This window comes from Carcharhinus amblyrhynchos, chromosome 31 (assembly GCF_965287045.1).
Source record: "Carcharhinus amblyrhynchos chromosome 31, sCarAmb.v2.hapA, whole genome shotgun sequence".
In the NCBI taxonomy this organism is placed as follows: domain Eukaryota; kingdom Metazoa; phylum Chordata; class Chondrichthyes; order Carcharhiniformes; family Carcharhinidae; genus Carcharhinus; species Carcharhinus amblyrhynchos.
Window position 1 is genome coordinate 20,137,694 of NC_137354.1, and position 21,330 is coordinate 20,159,023.

The 21,330-nt window shown below is 46.3% G+C and overlaps 1 protein-coding gene across 1 annotated transcript in view; it reads right to left on the reverse strand.

Moving 5' to 3' along the window:
• The window catches only part of cuedc2 (CUE domain containing 2), a 34,133-nt gene extending 19,512 nt beyond the window's left edge, over positions 1 to 14,621 (reverse strand). Inside the window, exons 1-3 of the mRNA XM_080215689.1 lie at positions 14,559 to 14,621; positions 7,147 to 7,253; positions 2,971 to 3,114 (exon numbers count right to left, since the gene is read on the reverse strand). Coding sequence (XP_080071815.1) covers positions 2,971 to 3,114; positions 7,147 to 7,220 — 218 coding nt within the window. The 5' untranslated portion in view covers positions 7,221 to 7,253; positions 14,559 to 14,621. The remainder of the gene's footprint in view (positions 1 to 2,970; positions 3,115 to 7,146; positions 7,254 to 14,558) is intronic.
• Between the last annotated feature and the right edge of the window lie 6,709 nt (positions 14,622 to 21,330).

The following is a 21,330-nucleotide window of genomic DNA, read 5'->3' on the forward strand; positions in this document are numbered from 1 at the left end:
TGTTTCGGTTGTCAAATAGAATTTAGAATCATAGAACCCGACAGTGCAGAAAGAGGCCCTTCGGCCCATCAAGTCTGCACCAAACACAATCCCAGCCAGGCCCTATCCGCATACCTCTACATATTATACCCACTAATCTCTCTAACCTATGCATCTCTGGACATTAAGGGGCAATTTCTTAGCATGGCCAATCAACCTAACCCATACACCTTTGGACTGTGGGAGGAAACCAAAGTACCCAGAGGAAACCCAAGCAGGCAGGAGGAGAATGTGCAAACTCCACACAGACAGTGACCCGAGCTTGGAATCGAACCCAGGACCCTGGGGCTGTGAAGCAGCAGTGCTAAACACTGCTACCGCGCCGCCCAATTTCTCCTAATGATCCAACAAGCCTGTAGCTGAAGTCAGAACCGCAGGGCTTATAACCTACAAAGGCTTTACTGAAATCCATGTATACAAAATCCACTGCCTTTCCCTTAGCTACCATCTTCGTCACTTCCTCGAAAAACTCGATCAAGTTAGTGAGGCAAACTTGCTGTCTACTAGCACCTGTAGAGGGGAGATCTCATTGAGACGTATAAGATGATGAATGGGATGGATAGGATAGAGGTGGAGAGACTCTTCCCGCTCAGAAAGGATAGTAGGACTAGGGGGCATAGCCTCAAGATAAAGGGGGGGGCGGTTTAGAACAGAGTTGAGGAGGAACTTCTTCACTCAAAGGGTGGTGAATCTCTGGAATTCTCTGCCCGTTGAAGTGGTGGAGGCTGCCTCACTAAATATTTTTAAGACGCGGGTTGATGGGTTTTTGATGAGAGAGGGGATTAAGGGTTATGGGGAGAGGGTGGGAATGTGGAACTGAGTCACAACAGATCAGCCATGATCTTATTGAATGGCGGGGCAGGCTCGAAGGGCTAGTTGGCCTACTCCTGCTCCTATTTCTTATGTTCTTATGTTATGTTCACCAGGGGCGCGGGTTCAACTGCTGGCTTGGGTTACTATCTGTGTGGAGTCTGCATGTTGTCCCCATGTCTGCTCGGGTTTCTTTTGGGTGCTCTGATTTCCTCCCACAGTCCAAAGATGTGCAGGTTAGGTTGACTGACCATGCTAAATTGTCCCTTAGTGTCAGATGGACTAGCAGAGTGAATACGTCAGGCTACATGGAGGGATTGTGGTCGGTGCAGACTCAGTGGACCAAATAACCTCGTTCTGCACTGTAGGGATTCTACAGTTTCTAATGTTGGCGCAACATCAGTGCACTGCTTCTGAGGCAAGGGTGCTACATGCTCTTAATGCATTCCTCACAGCTTCGAGAACAAAAGCACTCTCTCTTCTGGTACGAGGGGAAACACACCAGAAGGTAAAAAGTTTAATGCTTGGTTTATAAAGAGCTCATTTACACCACAGGACAGAAATAAATGAACCCCGTTTTCAATACTAGACAGCAGCCATTTGAAAATGCCCGCCTGCAGAATGGGTTTGGCTGTGGGAATAAGTTGCCATCCCATGCAGCTGACAAATGAAGAATGAGCATTCGAGTGAGTAGTCATGTCCATAATGGTTAATAGTGCAACATTATTGTAGCAGGACGAGTAATCCAGAGATCCAGGGTCACGCTCTGCAGACCTAGGTTCAAATCCATTCTGCTGTTCGTATGCCAATCGACAATGGCTTTACACTCATCGATAAGACTTTTAATTCCATGGTGGTAGAAATTGAGATGAGCATAAAGCCACTATCAATTGGCATAAGAATCATGAATCCCTCAAGTGCAGAAGGAGGCTATTCGGCCCATTGAGTCTGCACCATCTCTAGGCAGAGAATCTCACCTCGGCCCATACTCCATCCTATCCCCTATCCTCATGTACTTACCCCACTAATCCCCTATTTTATGTATCTTTGGACACTAAGGGGCAATTGAGCATGGCCAAGCCATCTAACCCGCACATTTTTGGACTGTGGGAGGAAACCGGAGCACCTGGAGGAAACGCACACAGACATAGGGGAAACATGAAAACTCCACACAAACAGTGACCCAAGAAAACCCCACTTGGTTCTCCAGTGTGTCCTTATAGGGAAGAAAATCTGTCATCCTTAACTGGTCTGCCTGCATGTGACTCCAGACCCACAGCAATATGGTTGACTCTTAACCACCCTCTGAGATGCCTCTAGCTAGCCACTCAATTCAAGAACAATTAGGAATGGACAACAAAGACTGGCCCAGCCAGGGACACCCACATCCCATGAACAAATAATAAACAATACATATATTGTATATATAAGCCTTTCATGACCTCGGTGCTCCAAAGTGCTTCACAGCCAGCGTTGGGACAAATGTTCGTCAGGGCATCAGGAAGAACACACCAGTGAGGATGCTGCCTGGATTATGTGCTCATGTCTTGTACCCACGACCCTCTGATTCAGTGCTAGCCACTGAGTCATGACAGATGGCGAACTGCGGTGAGCGAGATTGCACCTTTGAGAGATGTGAGCAAAGTGGGACAGAACAAAACGCTCCAAATGTCAAAAATTTACGTAGACATCAATGTTTAACACCCCTGAGATTTTTTGGCATGATACATTAGTCTATTCAGTATACCACCTCATCATTAATACCACTGCCATCTAGAAAGGCAAGAGCAGCAGATACATGGGAACACCACCACCTGCAGGCTCCCCTCCATCTCGCTCACTAACCTGACTTAGAAATATATCACTGCTCCTTCGCTTTCGCTGGCTCTGGCTCAAAATCCTGCAACTCTCTCCCTAACAGCTCGATGGGTGTATCTACACCTCAGGGACTGCAGCGGGTCAAGAAGGCAGTTCACCACCCTCTTCTCAAGGGCAACTAGGGATGGGCAATAACTGCTGGCCTAGCCAGCAACACCCATAGCTTATAAATGAATTTTAAAAAATAAGTTCTACAGGATTCCTCCCAAACTCTAGCCTTTCAGCATGCGAGAAATTGCCCACCTGCTTATATCTGCAAAGCCAGGGATGTAAGCCGCCATCATTTCCGCAAACATTTCCACGTCAAAGCTATCCTCAGATGAGTCTGGAGATCCAAGTTCCTCCAGTACACCGGTGATATAGGAGAGAATCACTTCATCCATCACACTGTAGGGACAGAAACACAACATTGAGAGAATTATCCAACCACGATATTAGAGGCAGTCTCAAAACTGTGAATCGTATTTTTATTTATTACTGTCACAAGTAGGCTTACATTAACACTGCAATGAACTTACTGATTTGATTTATTATTGTCGCATGCATTAACATTCAGTGAAAAGTATTGTTTCTTGCGCACTGTACGGACAAAATATACTGTTCATACAGAAGGATAGAATCTAGTCATAGCTAGGGTGTAGAGAAAGATCAACTTAATGCAAGTAAGTCTATTCAAAAGTCTGACAGCAGCAGGGAAGAAGGAAGCTGTTCTTGAGTCGGTTGGTACGTGACCTCAGACTTTTGTATCTTTTTCCCCCAAGGAAGAAGATGAAAGAGAGAATGTCCAGGGCACATGGGGTCCCTAATTATGCTGGCTGCTTTGCCAAGGCAAGCGGGAAGTGTAAACAGAGTCAATGGATGGGAGGCTGGTTTTCATGATGGATTGGGCTACATTCACAACATTTGTAGTTCCTTGCGGTCTTGGGCAGAGCAGGAACCAGACCAAGCTGTGATACAACCAAAAAGAATGCTTTCCATGATGTATCTGTAAAAATTGGTGAGAGCTGTAGCTGACATGCAAATTTCCTTGGTCTTCTGAGAAAGTAGAGGCATTAGTAGGCTTTCTTAACTATAGTGTTCGCATGGGGGGACCAGGACAGGTTGTTGGTAATCTGGATACTTAAAAACTTGAAGCCCTTCTACTTCGTCTGTGAAAATCCCCTATTCACCTCACTCTGGCACCTGTTCGAGTGCACTGAAGGAGAATTTAGCATGGCCAATGCACCTAACCTGCATGTGTTTTGGACTGTGGGAGGAAACCCATGCAGACAAAGGGAGAATGTGCAGACTTCGCACAGACAGTGACCAAAGGCCAGAACTGAACCTGGGTCTCTGGCGCTATGAGGCAGCAGTGCTAACCACTGTGCCACCGTGTCTCCCTAAATAATTGAATGTGCAACTCTATTCCAGTAACCTAATGGTATTGCTCTGTCAGAACCCCCTCAGCTTGATTATATAGTAACTAATGTTTTATTGAAATGAAGTACGACTATCCAAAGTCTTTAAGACGCTAACTTGATTCGGTTTAAATCAGTAATTGAAAAACTCACTGACAGCCATTGATTTCTCTTGCAACTATACAGAGCTAAATCACTTTCTATGGAGGTTCACTAGGCTGATACCGGAGATGAGGGGGTTGGCCTATGAAGAGAGACTAAAAAGACTGGGTGACTGGGTCTGTACTCGCTGGAGTTTAGAAGGATGGTTGGGGGGGGGGGGGAGAGAATCTTATAGAGACGTATAAGATAATGAAGGGGATGGATAGGGTAGAGGTAGAGAGATTCTTCCCGCTTAGAAAGGATAGCAGGACTAGAGGACACAGCCTCGGGGGGGGGGGGGGGGGGGGGGGGGCGCGCGCGCGCGGCGGGCGGGCAGGCAGTTTAGATCAGGAGGAACTTCTTCACTCAAAGGGTGGTGAATCTCTGGAATTCTCTGCCCGTTGAGGTGGCGGAGGCTACCTTGCTAAATATATTTAGGTCACGGGTAGATAGGTTTCTGATAGACAGAGGAACTAAGGGTTATGGCGAAAGCAGGAAAGTGGAACTGATCCACTTCAGAACAGCAATGATCTTACTGAATGGCGGGGCAGGCTCGAAGGGCTAGATGGCCTACTCCTGCTCCTATTTCTTATGTTCTATGCCTGTTTATGGTTTTTTTTTAAATCCTCCCTAGAATATGGTGGGGAGGGGATTGATAAACCATTCCAATCTGAAGGATATCACAGCAAACAACTCTCCTGCCCTTACCCAGTATCTGCAATCAAAAACAACTCCATGACAAAGCAGCCTGCCCGATCGGCACCCATTCATCACCTTTAACATCTACTCCCTCCACCATCAATGCACAGAGGCAACAAGTGTGTACCATCTACATGGTGCACTGCTGCAACTCGCCATGTTTCCTTCAACAGCACCTTCCAAACCAAAAAGCCCACCTCATGGGAACATCACCTGCAAGCTCCACTCCAAGTACTCACCATCCTAAGAAGTCTCACAACACCAGGTTAAAGTCCAACAGGTTTATTTGGAATCACCAGCCTTGGAAGCGCTGCTGCTTCATCAGGTGAGTCAGGGGGTACCTCCGCCACATGGACTGCAGCTGTTCAAGTCAGCCATTCACCTTCTTAATGACAATAAATGCTGGCCTAGCCGTGACTCCCACTTCCCATGAATGAATAAATTACACAAAAAATTCCACCCCCTAACCACTGGGTTATGAGCGGCAATCAGAGCATCTTCTTGACTTCTGGGAGATCTTGTGGCACAGGGAGTGGCATCTCGGCTCCTCAGCCAGAAGTTTTGGGTTCGAGGCCCACCCCAGGACTGATGGTCAAGGAAGATACATTCATTAGAGTGCCAAACTGGTTGAGTATCAACCAACACACACCAATGGCAGGCGGTCAGAGTGGGAGGCTCTGGTTAGCCGTATAATGGAAAGGACATTGGGGCCTCTACCATCACTATTTACAACTCCAGACTACAAGATATGATGGGCTGAATGGCCTCCTTCTGCACAATAGGATTCTATGATTTTATATATGTCATGATGCATGCTGCTGCAGCAACTCAGAATCCTTTAGTGAACAGTAACAAACACCATATTTAACTGTAACAATCAGTCAATTGGCAGACATTAACCACCATTGGTCACATGGTGAAACTGGACATTTAACCAGGGTATCAGCTTTGACTCAGCGCTCCTACTCTGAAAACAGTCAAAAGATTCCAGGTTCAAGCCTCTGAGCATGTATTTCAAACTGACACGCGGCACTCCTGTGCAGTACCGATGCAGTGCTGCACTGTCACAGGTGATGCCTTTCAGATGAGATGCTAAACCCAAGCAGGCCCTGTCTTCCATTAGGTCACTGTTTAAAATAAAACCATGGCACTTTTCAAACAGTAAGGGTGTTATCCCTGATGTCTTTATTCACAAGATTATCTGATAGCCAGTATAATCAAGGACCCACGTGCCTCGGACATACTCTCTTCCACCTTCTTCTGTTGGGAAAAAGGTACAAATGTCTGAGGACATGTACCAACCAACTCCAGAACAGCTTCTTCCCAACAAACCACTTCAGATGATTAGCTCTACCCCACCTTGACCCCTTTGTTTTCATTTTATTTAATTTTTAACTGTTCTCTACCTTTTTTTATTGTATTTCTTATTCCCCCCCCCAATGCTTTTCCCCCTTTCTTAAACTTTTCTCCCTCTTTTTCTCAATTTTACCTCTGTCCCACCCTATCTCCCCTCTCTCCCACATCTTCATCTGACAGTTTACGCTCTGATTTCAGCTTCTCTGCCATTTGGCCATTCACACCTTCTATTCTCTCTATGGGCTGCCATTAGCAGTTTTTCCCCCTTGTTTTGTAGCTATAACTCATCTTTCATTCCCTCACCCTACAGTATAAATATCTCCCATTTTCTATGCTTTTTATCTTTGACAAAGGATCATCTGGACTCGAAACGTCAGCTCTTTTCTCTCCTTACAGATGCTGCCAGACCGGCTAAGATTTTCCAGCATTTTCTCTTTTGGGTAACAGTTTCTTCCCTGCTGCCAGAGTTTTGAGTAGATCTACCTTATATTAAGTTGATCTTTCTCTACACCCTAGCTATAACTACAACTCTGTATTCTGCACCCTCTCCTTTCCTACTCCCCTGTGCACTCTATGAAAGGTATGCTTTGTCTGTATAGTGTGCAAGAAACAATAATTTTCAGTGTATCCCAATACGTGATAGTAATAAATCAAATTTAAAAAAATCATTCCTACTGATGTTTGTGGGACCTTATTGCATGTGACTTGGCTGCTGCACGTGTCCCCATATCACAACTGTGACCACACTTACACTGGCTGTAGTTTGGGGTAGCCGAAAGCTGTGAATGGTGCTATATAAATGGAGGTTCTTTCCTTTATCACCCACCTGAGATCAGCATCCGGGATGTGCAAGTGAACAAACTGCGACAGCGAGTCCTGGATAATTTTCTCCAATGCCATCTTACCGGCACTTGAACAGTAACAAAGTCCCACCTACAGAAACAAGGCATTACAAGGGTTTCACACTGAAATTGAGAAGACAGACTCAGTTTAAAACCATAGAAGGGTTTCCTGTTTTAATGCCAATTTCATCTCTAAAGTCATTTTCTTCCTGTTACCCTGCCAGCCATCGTCACTGCTGGCACCAATGGTTCCCTGGGGTAGGACTATCCTGGATGAGGAATAGATTCCAATGCAATGTTGGAGGAAGAGAGGGAGGAGCTGGGACTGCAACCAGGATCTTCATAAAGTCACCTGACTCAACCCCTCAGCTGATTTGGCACTGAAACTGTTATTAGTTTTGCACTTTAGACTATTTCATCTACCAATGCTCAGCCTCCCCAGTTCTACCCTCCGTACACTGGGGTTGTCTAAACCTCTGCTGTCCACATCCTTATTTTCTCCACCACTGGTGGCCATGCCTTGAGCTACCAGGACCCCTACACTCTGGGTCTCCTGCTCTGAACCACTCGACCACACTTCAATCTTTGAAGATGCTCCTCAAAAATCTCTCCCTCTTTGACCAAGCTTTTGGGCATCTGAACTAATATCTCCAGGAGTGGCTTGGTCTTATATTCTGACTTATAATACTCTTGTGAAGGGCCTTAGGATGCTGTACGCTAAAGGGGTACTAGATAAATATGGGGTGTTGTTATAAAATCACTGAGGTGGGGCAACCGACTTTGATAGGGTTGCCAACTGTGAATAAATGTTTTCTCGTATGTTTCATCCCATGACCTGTGCCCTTGTCTTGCCATTCGTCGGCCAACACATCCATCCTTGTGACACACTACCCTCGTAAACCAATTGGGAAGCCAGAAAGACACAGTACACAACGAATCACAGAATCTACAGTGCAGAAGGAGGCCATTTGGCCCACTGAATCTGCACCGACAACGATCCACTCAGGCTCTATCCCCATAACCCCACGTTTGCCCTTTTAGTCCTCCTGACACTAAGGGGCAATTGAGCATGGTCAATCAACCTAACCTGTACATCTTTGTAGTCTGGGGGGAAACCCACGCAGACATGGGAAGACCATGCAGACTCCGCACAGACAGTGACTCGAACCTTGGTCACTGGTGCTATGAGGCAGCAGTGCTAACCATTGTGCCATCATGCCGCTGGGATGATGTTTCACTGATAGGCAAACAGTCTTCCTCCCAGCCCACTCAACCACCATATTTTCAGTTTTTTAAACCTGGTAAAGAGATACCTTCAAATCAAATTACAACAACAAAGTGTTTTAATGTCCCGATGATTTTTCTCCAGGGTTGCACTTGGCAGAGTCCTGGAGACTGATCTTCAATTGCTGGAAGACTCCAGGCCAATCTTGGAGGGTTGACAACCTAAGGTCTAGACTAGAAACAGCAGTGTTTAGTGAGAAGTGTACTGAATAACCCCTCCCTCCTCTCATGAAACCTAAAACCCACACTAAATATAAATCAAGCTCAGCTTTGGGCCTCATCTGAGGTAAACGTTTGAAGCACTGAAGGAGGGAATTCATCTTGGGGGAGGAATTTGCTAACATCTGTATCACAGGAAGGGCTGGTGTTCAGAGGTCTAGAGCTGCAGGAGCCCTGGAAAGGCAGCAGGAATGGGAGGGAGGATTACCCATGGATTGGACATTCACTCGCTTGGTATTACCATGGGCCGACACACACCAGAGGCCACCTGTCCAAGATATAGAGGCAAATACAAGTTTTTATATTATAATTGACACCAACTGATCTCCCATGGCACTGCTCCAATTAACACAGGGATGAACCGATCCACTGTTTTCACTAACACCGTGTTCTCGGTCATGTCCCTGTCAGCTGTTTCAATCTCTTTCTCCCCTTTACTTTGGCTCCTCCCAAAGCAGCCAAAATGATCTCAATACCCCTTTTTGAGTATTGAGATGATAAATAATACAGGAAAGCCTGTGGCTAGAGAGGGGATGCTGCCCTGGGGGGATTTTGCTACCCACTGTCAGAGGGTCTCTCATCACTGTCACATTGAGCCATGCCTTTAGGGGAGGAGAGTGGGGTGGTGGATGGAGGCAAAGGATCTATCTTTGCACTCTGTCTGCCACTCTCTCTCTGGAGCCCAGGGAAAGCAAATGGGGGGGGTGAAAGTTTGGGAGGAAGAGTGAGCTTAGGGTAGAGAAGGGCTGAGACCTGGGCAGAAGCAAGATGTCACGAGAAAGCAGCCAGAGTTCACCTTAACCCACAAATCCACAACTCTGATCCCAATTCTGAGTTTTTCTCTCCCGTGGGATGTGGGTGTTATTAGCAAGGCCAGTTTCCCCATCCCTAATTGCCCTCGAATTGAATGGCTTGCTAGGCTCATTTTAGAGGTCAACCACATTGCTATGGGTCTGGAGTCACATGTAGGCCAGACCGGGTAAGGACGGCAGATTTCCTTCCCTAAAGGAGCATTAGTAAACAAGATGAGTTTGTACAACAATTGATGATAGGCAGCATGCCATCACTAGTGGTCACCATCAATGATACTAGCTTTCTACTCTAGATTTCTTGAGCTTAAATTCAACCAGCTATGATACGTACAAAGCACATGCCTGGGACTGTGGATTATTGATCACAACTTTACCCTTAAAGTAACCAGACCAAATCACGGAGTTCTCTTAAACAGCTGTTTCAATCAAACCATCGCAAGGACTCTGGATAGTCCCAGGTCAGCACCGGTAACTAGCCAGAGCCCAGGATTCAAGAACACCTAAGCAGTTATAGTTTCAAGTTTGATTACAACTAACTAGCATATATCAATCAAGTTATATGAGTTCTCTCTATCCACTCTCAATTATTGATTGAGGTTACATCATTCATTAGGTACAGTTATTAACACCAATCACAACATGTCACACTTGCTTAATTATGTTATCCAAAATCAGTGTGAAGACTTAATCATGTTAGCTGACCTAATCCATCATTAAAGTTTATTTATTAGTCACAAGTATGGTTAGATTCACATTGTAATGAAGTTACCACACTATTTGCCAAACTCCAGCGCCTGTTTGGGTTCACTGAGGGACAATTTAACATGGCCAATGCATCTTACCTGCACATCTTTGGACTGTGGAAAGAAACTCATGCGGACACGGGGAGAATGTGCAAACTCCACACAGACAGTGAGTGAAGCTGGGAATCAAACCCAGGTCCCTGGCGCAGTGAGGCAGCAATGCTAACCACTGTGCTGCCCCTGTTACAAGTTATCAGTGATCTCCCAGTTTGTACCAGTCTCTTTGGATATAACTTTCTTCTCCCAGATTCAGATGTCTGATTTTATGAATTCTCTCAGACTAATGACCTTGGTGCTTATTTATGAAGTCTTCACAAAGACCATTTATTTTCTCGTAGCAGCTTATGTGATTTTTAAACTTGTGTGGTTATTAAGTCGTTGTGTGCAGTTTTGGGCGCCGTACTTACGCAAGGATGTTTTGGCCTTGGAGGGAGTGCAGAGGAGGTTTACTAGGCTGATGCCAGACTTGAGGGGGTTGAGCTATGAGGAGAGGCTGAATAAACTAGGCTTGTACTCATTAGAGTTTAGAAGAATGAGGGGAGATCTCATTGAGACGTATAAGATGATGAATGGGATGGATAGGATAGAGGTGGAGAGACTCTTCCCGCTCAGAAAGGACAGTAGGGCTAGGGGGCACAGCCTTAAGATAAAGGGGGGGCGGTTTAGAACGGAGTTGAGGAAGAACTTCTTCACTCAAAGGGTGGTGAATCTCTGGAATGCGGGTTGATGGGTTTTTGATAAGAGAGGGGATTAAAGGTTATGGGGAGAGGGCGGGAATGTGGAACTGAGACACGACAGATCAGCCATGATCTTATTGAATGGCGGGGCAGGCTCGAAGGGCTAGATGGCCTACTCCTGCTCCTATTTCTTATGTTCTTATGTTCACACTAAAGGGATTGCCCCTTTAGTGTCAGGGGGATTACATGGGGTACAAAGATAGAGCCTAGATGGCATTGTTGAGAGTGTAGACTCAATGGGCCAACCGGCCTTCTTCTGCACCATAGGGATTCTATGATTCTACTGTATGTTATTAGATCAGTCACAATCTCATTGGATGGCGGAACAGACTCAATGGCCTACTTCTACTCCCATGTCTCAGGGTCTAAGATTGGAAAAGACCCTGGATCCATTCAGCCAATTCCTGGAGCAAATGTTCCCATTCCACCCACCATGGGAATCGGAGTGGGCGAGGGGCAGACCATGGAAAGACCCATTGAGCTCGGGCGGGTTTTTCTGGTTTTGGGGCAAGCTGGAAAATCCCGTCCCGTGTTTCAGACGCAACAAAGTGACAGCTTCCAATCCTACACATCTGTCCCCCTCCATCCATCCCATTGTTGAGCCAGTGTCCACTTGGAGCAAAATATGCAGCCATTATAAACATAATGATGTCTTTCTCATCTACAGACTTCACAATTTCAATTCCTCCTTTAATTCCTGGTCAGATGTGGCTAATTCAGTAGCACTTTTGAATCACAAGATCCTGGGTTCAAGTCCCATGCCAGGACTTGAGTACAAAAATGAAAGCCAATACTCCCCTGAAATGCTGTTATCACACCAAGATTCTTCCCAAAAGATTCCAAGGCAGAAGGCTGAGGGGACAAATCTTCCAGTAGTTATCCCTCAATCTAAATCACCAAATTATCTGGTCATTATCACATTGCTGCTGTGGGAGTTTGCTGTGAGCAAATTGCCTCCCGTACTTTCCTACATAACAGTAAGAAGTCTCACGACACCAGGTTAAAGTCCAACAGCTTTATCAGGTAACCCGATGTAGGAGCAGTAGTCCAAAAGCTCGTGATTCCAAATAAACCTGTTGGACTTTAACATGATGTTGTGAGACTTCTTACTGTGCCTACCCCAACCCAATGCTGGCATCTCCACATCATTCCAACATTACAACAGTATACTTAATTGGCTGTAATTGCTCTTCAAATGCCAGTTTTTATGTGTTATATATATGTTGCTCCTGAGGGTCCTCCACTTTCTCTATGCGATGAAACACAGAATGATGGATCCGCATAGTTTAGCAGTGATCAGTATAACTTGTAATTTTTCTATTATAGACAACCTACTGAAACTAACTGTAAAGGTTCATGCAGGAGCAATGCGCGTACGTTAAAGGAAGATTCCCAGTCATGTAAACATGCCTCTTAATGACAAACATGCCCAGCCCTGCGAGATTATCAATTGCATCTATCTTATTGATTTCAGGTTGTCATTCAATCTATTGTACTGGAAGCATCCCTGCTCTTTTAGCAATTATTTAAATTTGTGTTCTCTGGTCGCCAGGAGATGAGTGCTGCTGACCTTCAGGAGTATCCTAGTAGGAGTCTGCATCAGGTTGGTCAGGCTTTGGTATCCCAACAGCTTCTGGAATACCAATGCGCTACAGGGCAAGACGTTGACTGCCAGAGGTGGATTTACATTGAAACACACAGCACTACAGTATGGGGACCCCTCAAGGCAGGGAGAGGGGGGCATACTGAGAGATGGCTGTGGGAGCACCAGTCAGAGCCTGCTATCTCTCGAGTTTGTTGAAAGGTTCATTCAAATCTCCTGAGCCTTTCAGCAGGCAATGCAAAACAATATCAGGCTCTGATTGGTAGAATCCCCCTTAGAAAGGGAAAATATTGCCCCAGATGTTGAGAGTTGGTGACTTGAGAGCAGTCTGAAGTTTCCGAACTTTCCATTAGTGAAGTTGCAGCCATGTTTCCGACATTCAGGCCCAGCAGCCTGAGACAACAGTGAGGTCGCTGACTTGCATCAGGGTGTGAGCCTGTGAAGCCTTTAGTGAGGACCAAGGAGGTGATGTTGCCCAATGCCTATCAAAGGGAGCTGTGGAGCAACTCTGGGCCTCCAGGCCAGGGCTGAGGAGGCCAGGCTAGCTGCCAACCAAACAAAGAAAAAACAGAGGCCAGGCCAGATTAAGTCAGCAGTCGCCAGGCAGTGAGCCATGATCACACGTTGTCAGAGGCCTAGCCATCTGAACAAGAGATGAGCAGTCAGGAGATGCGAGGACCAGTCAATGACTGCCATTCTTTTTTCACATCCATCATCCTTTTGTAACTCTCATGTGAAGTATCTATAGAATCACAGGAAGCCTACAGTACAAAAGGAAGCCATTCAGCCCACCAAGACAGCACTGACAACAATCCCACTCAGTAACCCAAAACATTTACCTTGCTAATTCCCCTGACACAAAGGGTCAAGAGAGCATGGCCAATCCACCTAACCTGCACATCTTTGACCTATGGGAGGAAACCTGAGCACCGGGAGGAAACCCACACAGACACAGGGAGAATGTGCAAACTCCACACAGACAGTGACCCAAGGTCAGAATCGAACCCAGGTCACTGGCATTGAGGCAGCAGTGCTAACCGTCCATAAGTATACAACCTAATTCTAAATCTGCATCAACAAAGGACACCCCTTGGGGCAGCACAATGGCACAGCAGCGCTACTGCCTCATAGCATCAGGCAGTGTTCAATTCCGGCTTCGGGTCAACGTGTGTGTGTGGAGTTTGCATTCTCCCTATATCTGCGTGGGTTTATGTTCCTCCCACAGTCCAAAGATGTGTGGGTTAGGTTGACTGGTCATGGTAAATTGACCCTCATGTCAGGGTAAATATGTGGGGTTATGGGAATAGGGTCTGGGTGGGATTGTGGTTGGTGCAGACATAATGGGCTGAATGGCCTCCTTCTGTGCTGCAGGGATTCTATGAAATCATAATCCTCCCTCTCAACCAGCCAAGATTCCTGCCTGAGGAGTCAGGTGGTTGCAAGTTCGAGTCCCACTCCAGCCACCTGTGCAAATACATTAAAACTCCAAGGTAGCACTGAAGGAGTGCTGCTTTGCAACAGGAGCAGTCTTTCAGCCGAAAGGCTAAATACAGTCCCATCCTACACCCATGATGGATGTAGAAGTCCCAGTAGCTTCATTTCAAAGAGTAATGAAACTCACATTGATGCCTGGCCCCTCAGCCAACATCCCAACCTATGACCACACCGCTGTTTGTGGGATCTTCCTATGCACCGTCTAATAGCCACATTTCCAGTGACTACACCACAGAAGCATTTCATTGGCTGGAAAAAGTTTGGGGACCTCCTGAGGGATGTGAAAGGCGCTACAGAAATGCAAGTCTTTCTTTACATAAACAAGAGCTGGCGAGAGGGCCAGAGATATTCCAGCGGCTTCACAGTGTGGAGCTCGCTGCCGGCTCAGTCAAACCTCCCCCTCTAAAGGGAAGACCCAGTCCTCAGCTCCCTCACTGCCATTACCTCACTCACTCCGCCCGGGACAACCGCTTCGCCGCCGGATCTCCAACCGGTCCCCAACCTCGCGCAGGCGCACTGAACCTTCCCACCGAGCATCCCGCCGCGCACAGACGCCGCTCTCTGGGCCTGTCAATCAGACACTGACCCCGCCCACCCAGCGGCCCGCCGTGCACTGGCCCCGCCCACAGAACTGCCCGCTGCGCAATCCACGCCCACAATGCCTGCCAATCATATATTACCCTCACTGACCCGCCCGCCGCGCACAGACCCCGTGCTCTGGACCTGCCAGTCATACACTTACCCAATCCACTGAGCCACACATCCCATACTGACCCCGCTCAGGGAGCAGCGGACAGCGCGCTGACACCGCCCTCTCAACCTGTCAATCATGAGCTGACCCCCCCCCCCTCCGCCTACAGACATGTCAGTTAGGAACTGACCCCGCCTACTGAGCTTGCCAAATGCAAAATGGCACGGCGCACCGCCGCTTTCCCGCCCACGTCCCCGCCCACCACGCGCTGACCCCGCCCTATCGCGCGCTGACACCGCCCACCACGGCAAGACTCCGTCCACCACGCACTGACCCCGCCCTCCGAGCGATGACCCCGCCCACCGCACACAGGCCCCGCCCCCCGGCCGTTGACTGTTATTTAGAGCTTCGCCGGGCTGGAGCTGAGGTGAAGATGTCAATATTAGAATTTATTCAGCAGCAGATCAGTAAATGAGATGAGGCCAAGGGAAAGTTTCAGCTCTGATTTAGAATGCTGCATAGAAAGGAATGATCTGTAGCTGTTAGAAATAGAAATTGTAGTAATGTATGACACTAAGAAGGCCATTCGGCCCGTCGTGTGTCTGCTAGCTGGGGAAGAGTTGTCCTGTCTGGTCGCACTGTCCAGCTCTTGGCTGGATGATGGCTCTTCAACGTACATGTCCAAGTGTTTATTTTAAAACAATCCCAGTGTCTGCCTTTATTATTGTTTAGGTATGGTATGTTATGGCGGGACCCATTGATGATGGAGTAATCGTACCTATAAAGTTTTAAGTTTATTTATTAGTGTCACAAGTAGGCTTACATTAACACTGCAATGAAGTTACTGTGAAAACCCCCTACTCGCCACTCTCTGGCGCCTGTTTGGGTTACACTGAGGGAGAATTTAGCATAGCCAATGCACCTAACCAGCACATCTTTCAGACTGTGGGAGGAAACCAGAGCACCCAGAAGAAACCCATGCAGACACAGGAAGAATGTGCAAATTCAGCATGGACCAGTAATCAAACTTTGGTCCCTGGCTCTGTGAGGCAGCAGCATTAACCACTGTGTCACTGAGCTTGATGGTGAGAACGCATCCCATCAGCATCTCATGAATTTTCCTGCCATGTCAATGGAAAGAAAATGGAGCTGCATGCGTTTGGGGTGATCAATCGGACATCAATCTTTAATCCCTCACTAAAGGTCTAATTAGTCACAGATTTTCAATCTGTAAGGACATTAAGGGCTATTGGGGTAGACGGGAAAGTAGTGTTGAGGATTATCAGATCAGATCAATTACAATCTCCATTGATTGGCAGAACAGATGTGATGGGCTGAACGGCCTACATCTGCTCCGACATATTATGGTCATTCTGAGCCATGGTGTCGCAGAGTTCGGTGTCAGCTATGGTTCGGTTGGCCATGTTCTTGCCTCCAAATCCAAATATTGTGGATTCAATCCTATCCCAGAGACAATATCCTAACTGCCACACCTGCACTGAGGGAGCAAAGGCAGGTGAATGGTGTTCGGATACAGAATGGGCTGCTTTTGTTCATAACATATTTCCAACATTGGCATTTTTCTTTTTTTATGCACTCAGTGGCTGTAACTCCAGTCTGCTGTGTTACTGAGCCATATAGACCAGTCAAACGTCACTCACATTCGACTCCTGGGTGAGTTTCTCCGGCTGTGCTCACCCCAAGATTGGAAAATCCTGCTGAGGTCAACAGACCTTTGCATGGCCTGTGTCCTGCCTGCTATGATTCATGGGGCAGGCAGGATGGGAAAATTTTGCCCCTGGTCTTTTCTGACTTAGCTGATCTCCACCAGAGCAACAATAATAAGAAGCATTAGATTTATTAAGTATCTTACAATTTTCAAAGCACTGCAAAACGCAGTTGCTGTTGTTACAGACACAAACTGTGTCACCATTAGGCTGGTGCCTGGATTAAATCTCTGCTCAAGCCCCTGCAATTAAGTTTGAGCCAGGTTTACCAGGCTGATTCTGGGGATGGCAGGACTGGTGTGTGAGGAGAGATTGACTAGGTTAGGATTGTTTTTGTGGAATTCAGACAAATGAGAGGGGATCCATAGAGACTTATAAAATTTTGACAGGACTAGATAGGGTAGATGCAGGAAGGATGTTCCCAATGGTGGGGGTGCCCAGAATCAGGGGATTACAGTCTGAGGCTGCAGGGTAGACCAGTTAGGACAGAGACGAGGAAACATTTCTTCACCCAAGAAGTGGTGAGCCTATGGAATTCATTACCACAGAAAGAAGTTGATGCCAAACCATTGAATGTATTCAAGAGGTGGTTAGGTATAACACCTGGAGCGAATGTGATCAAATGGGAGAAAGTAGAATTAGGTTCTTGGTTGTGATGAATGGCGGACCAGGGCCAAATGGCCTCCTCCTACTCCTATCTTCTATGTTACTATGACCCACTGATGACTCACAGGCAAGGGGAGGCTGACACCTCCTCTTCTTCAAACTGTCTAATCATCTTTAACCTTCACTCAAACTGCCAAATTGGACCATGCTTTAGCATTTTCTCTAAAGAATGGCACCCCAACCTAGGCAACATTCATTCAGAACTGGAGTGGGGCTTAAACTCAGAACCTTCTGTCCTAGAGGCAAGAGTACTTTACAAGAAGCAAAGCTGGCAATTATGAGCAATACAGTTGGCCTCAGGACCATGTTAAGGGGTGGAAAATGAGCTAAGACTCCAAATTCTGAATGCCATTTGTAGCATAAGGGTGTTCAGGATCGAAGGGGGACTGGGGAAACAGTACTGCCAACATAATGATGTAAAGAAGTTTCATGACTGTTGTACTAATCTGTCAAGAATCTGGATGGAGATAGCTCATAGAACCATATTGAATCATAAAATACCTACAGTAGGCCATCCGACCCATCGTGCCTGCACCAATTCTCCAACATATCATCCCATGGCTAGGACTGAAACAGTATGTATATCTGTATACTTTTTTTATTCATTTGTGGATCATGGGTGTTGCTGGCTGGCCAGCATGTTTTGCCCATCTTTAGTTGCCTGAAGGCAATTGAGAGTCAACCAGTAGATGGAGTCACATGTAGGCCAGACCAGGTAAGGACAGCAGATTTCCTTCCATAAAGGACATTAGTGAAACAGATGGGTTTTTCTGGCAATCGACAATAGTTTCATGGTCATCAATAGATTATTAATTCCAGATATTTTTGTATTGAATTCAAATGCCACTATTTGCCGCAGTGGGATTTGAAGCCAGGTCCCCAGAACATTATAGCTGATTTTCTGGATTAATAGTCTAGCAGTAATACCACTAGGCCATCGCTTCCCCAAAACATATGTACACAGTTATGTTCCATAATAAATAGTTGTAGTTGAGACATCCAAGCCTCTGGACCTCTTCATTCAACAAATTTAACAACATACAACAGGATTCACCTCTGGGAATCATCTCTGAGAAGTTAAAGGCAAAGAATTGCTGTTTGCATTATTATTACTGCCAAATGGCCCCTGACTAAGAAATGATATTGGCATAGATGAGAAGTAGAAGCAGGATTGAAGTTTAAAATATTAACATCTGTGGCTCAGTGCATTTCCCTCTTGTCTTTGATTTTAAAAACTATAGGTTTAAATGGCACTCCAAATTTTCTGGTCTTTTCCATCGGCAGGATTTTCCAGTCCCATGGAAGGTGAACCCCTGCGGCAGCTTCCCAGCGAGCAATGCAAATGGTCACTGACTTCAGCTGGACTGGTAAATCCTGCCAGTGGTGGTAGTGAGCCCCTCCACTGCGAGGACACCTGGAAAATCCCAGCCTTAAGCTCAGTAATTTAGCTGGCATCTCGCGTCCAATGCTGAAGGAATGTTGCACTGCTGCCTTTTGGGTGAAACACTAAACTGGGACCCCTTCCACTGTCAAATGGGGACAAAGAATCTAAAGGATGACCCAGTGGTTAGCACTGCTGCCTCACAGCACCAGGGACCCGGGTTCAATTCCCAGTTTGGATCACTGTCTGTACGGAGTCTGCACGTTCTCCCAACATCAGCATGGGTTTCCTCTGGGTGTTCCGGTTTCCTCCCACAGTCCGAAAGATATGCTGGTTGGCTGCTCTGTTTTCCACACTATAATGGTGACCACACTTCAAAAGTACTTCATAGGTTGTAAAATCTTTGTGATCAAAGGGATCCAGGCTCAGGGGCCTTCACGCGCCAGGAGACAACCAGGCAAAGCAGCAGAGGGGCGTACCAGCTCGGGGCCTGCAGAGGAGAGACTAAGTCGCGACCAAGACTGAAGTAAATGTTGAAGTGACACTGCCTGAGTGTGTAATGGAGGCAGGTTCAATCAAGGCACTCAAAAGGGAATTAGATTCATTATCTGAAAAGGAAGAATGTACAGTGGTTATGGGAAGAAGGCAGGAGAAAGGCATCAGATTGCTCCTTTACAGAGCTGGCACAGACAAGATGGGTTGAATGGCCATCTTTTGTGCTGCACCAATTGGGATTAGCTGAGAGTGCGTAAGGTGCTAGGTAAATATAAGCCTGTCTGTACAAACATGCAGATTTGCCACTCTGTTATGGAATCAGAGATGCCAGTGTCTTGGGAATTGTAAGATGGTATGGTGGCAGAGTGGTTGGCACTGCAGCCTCACAGTGCCAGAGCCCAGATTTGATTCCTGTCTGAGGTCACTGTCTGTGTGGGGTCTGCATATTCTCCCCGTGTTGCGTGGATTTCCTCCCAGAGTCTGAAAGACATGCTGGTTAGGTGCACCGGCTATGCTAAATTCTCCATCAGTACCCAAACTGACACCTGAGTGTGGCGACTAGGGGATTTTCATGGTAACTTCATTGCAGTGTTAATGCAAGCCTACTGATGATGCTAATAAATAAACTTTTAAAGTCTTTGGAGAGAGGAAAAGGTAAAGTTTTGGATATCTCCCACTCAAAAGCTTTGTGTTGCTTTGTGTTTCGGCATTTTGCCTCTCTCAGAAATAATCCTGAGATGCTGAATGGCATTTCTTTTCTAAATTCTTTGTTACATTGGTATGTCATCTGGCGCAAAGATTGAAGATGTAATGTTTAGAAAGGATGTCAGTCGGCTGTCGCTGAGAAAGCAAGGCAGTGCACTAGAAGAATTCCAATTCCTAGTGAAGTTATTCAGGATGAATAAAAGAGCTACTCTGAAGGTCGAAAACTGGACTTGATGACATTTCAGACTATTCAAGGGTTGGAAATTGTTGTGAGGTTCCACTCCCAGGTGAAAGCTTCCCTTGACTATCATGCAGAATTGGAAAAGGTGATTCAGAGTGTTCTTAATTTTTTGGCCAACAAAATTAGTCAATTTTGAAAGAATTTCTTAGCTGACATTGTTAACAGGTGTGTCCTGATTCTCTTTATCCCTTTATTCCTTCAAGCTGGGACAGAGACTGGATCATATGGAAGGCAAATGGAGTAGCAGATTCATAGTATCTCTACAGTGCAGAAGGAGGCCATTTGGTTCATTGAGTTTGCACGATTCTCCAGCTGAGCATCTTATCCAGTTCCAGCCCCACCCTATCCCTGTATCCTACGTATTTACCCCGATAATCTCCTGTACCCAGCATCTTTGAATATGAAGGGGCAATTTAGCACAGCCAGTCCACCTAACCTGCACATCTTTGGAATGTGGGAGGATTCCAGAGCACCTGGAGGAAACCCATGCAGACATTGGGAGAACGTGCAGATGCTACACAGACAGTCACCCAAGGCTGGAATTGAACCTGGGTTCCTGGCACTGTGGGGTAGCAGTGATAACCACTGTGCCTCATGGTCACCATAATCTCCTCGCCTGGTTTGAATGTCAGATGGAGCCTGAGACTAATTTTCCAGAATTTCATGCTCTCTTGTTCCAGGCTGTACTTTTCCCTTTCCCAGTAAATAACATACCTGTGATTGGATAGGACGCAGCTAGTTATGATGCTCCAAACATTAAGGACAGGTTTGGTGTACCTGCTGGCCTTTTGTGTAAGGTTCATTATAAAATGAAAACGGATTATCTGGCCAGTTATCTCATTGCTGTTTGTGGGAACTTGCTGTGTACAAAATGACTACATTTCCAAAGATGTATAGGTTAGGTGGATTAGCCATGGTAAATGTCCGAATGTAGATAGGGCAAAGGGAAGGGCCTGGGTGGGATGCCCTTTCAGTGAATCAGTGCGGGCTCGATGGGTTGACTTCAGCATAGGAGGGATTCTGTGATTTCAGAAGTGACCACGCTTCAAAGATACTTCACTAGTTAATTGTCTGTAAAATGCCTGGGGACACCCTGAGAGATACAAAATAAATGGAATCCTTTCTTTTTAAAGGTGAGAAGATATAATATTGCAATTAGAACGATGTCAATTCAGAGTAAAATCAGAGCATTTAAAGTTTATTTATTAGTCACAAGTAAGGTTTGCATTAACACTGCAGTGAAGTTACGGTGAAATTGCCCTAGTCGTCACACTCCGGCGCTGTTCGGATCAATGCACGTAACCAACACG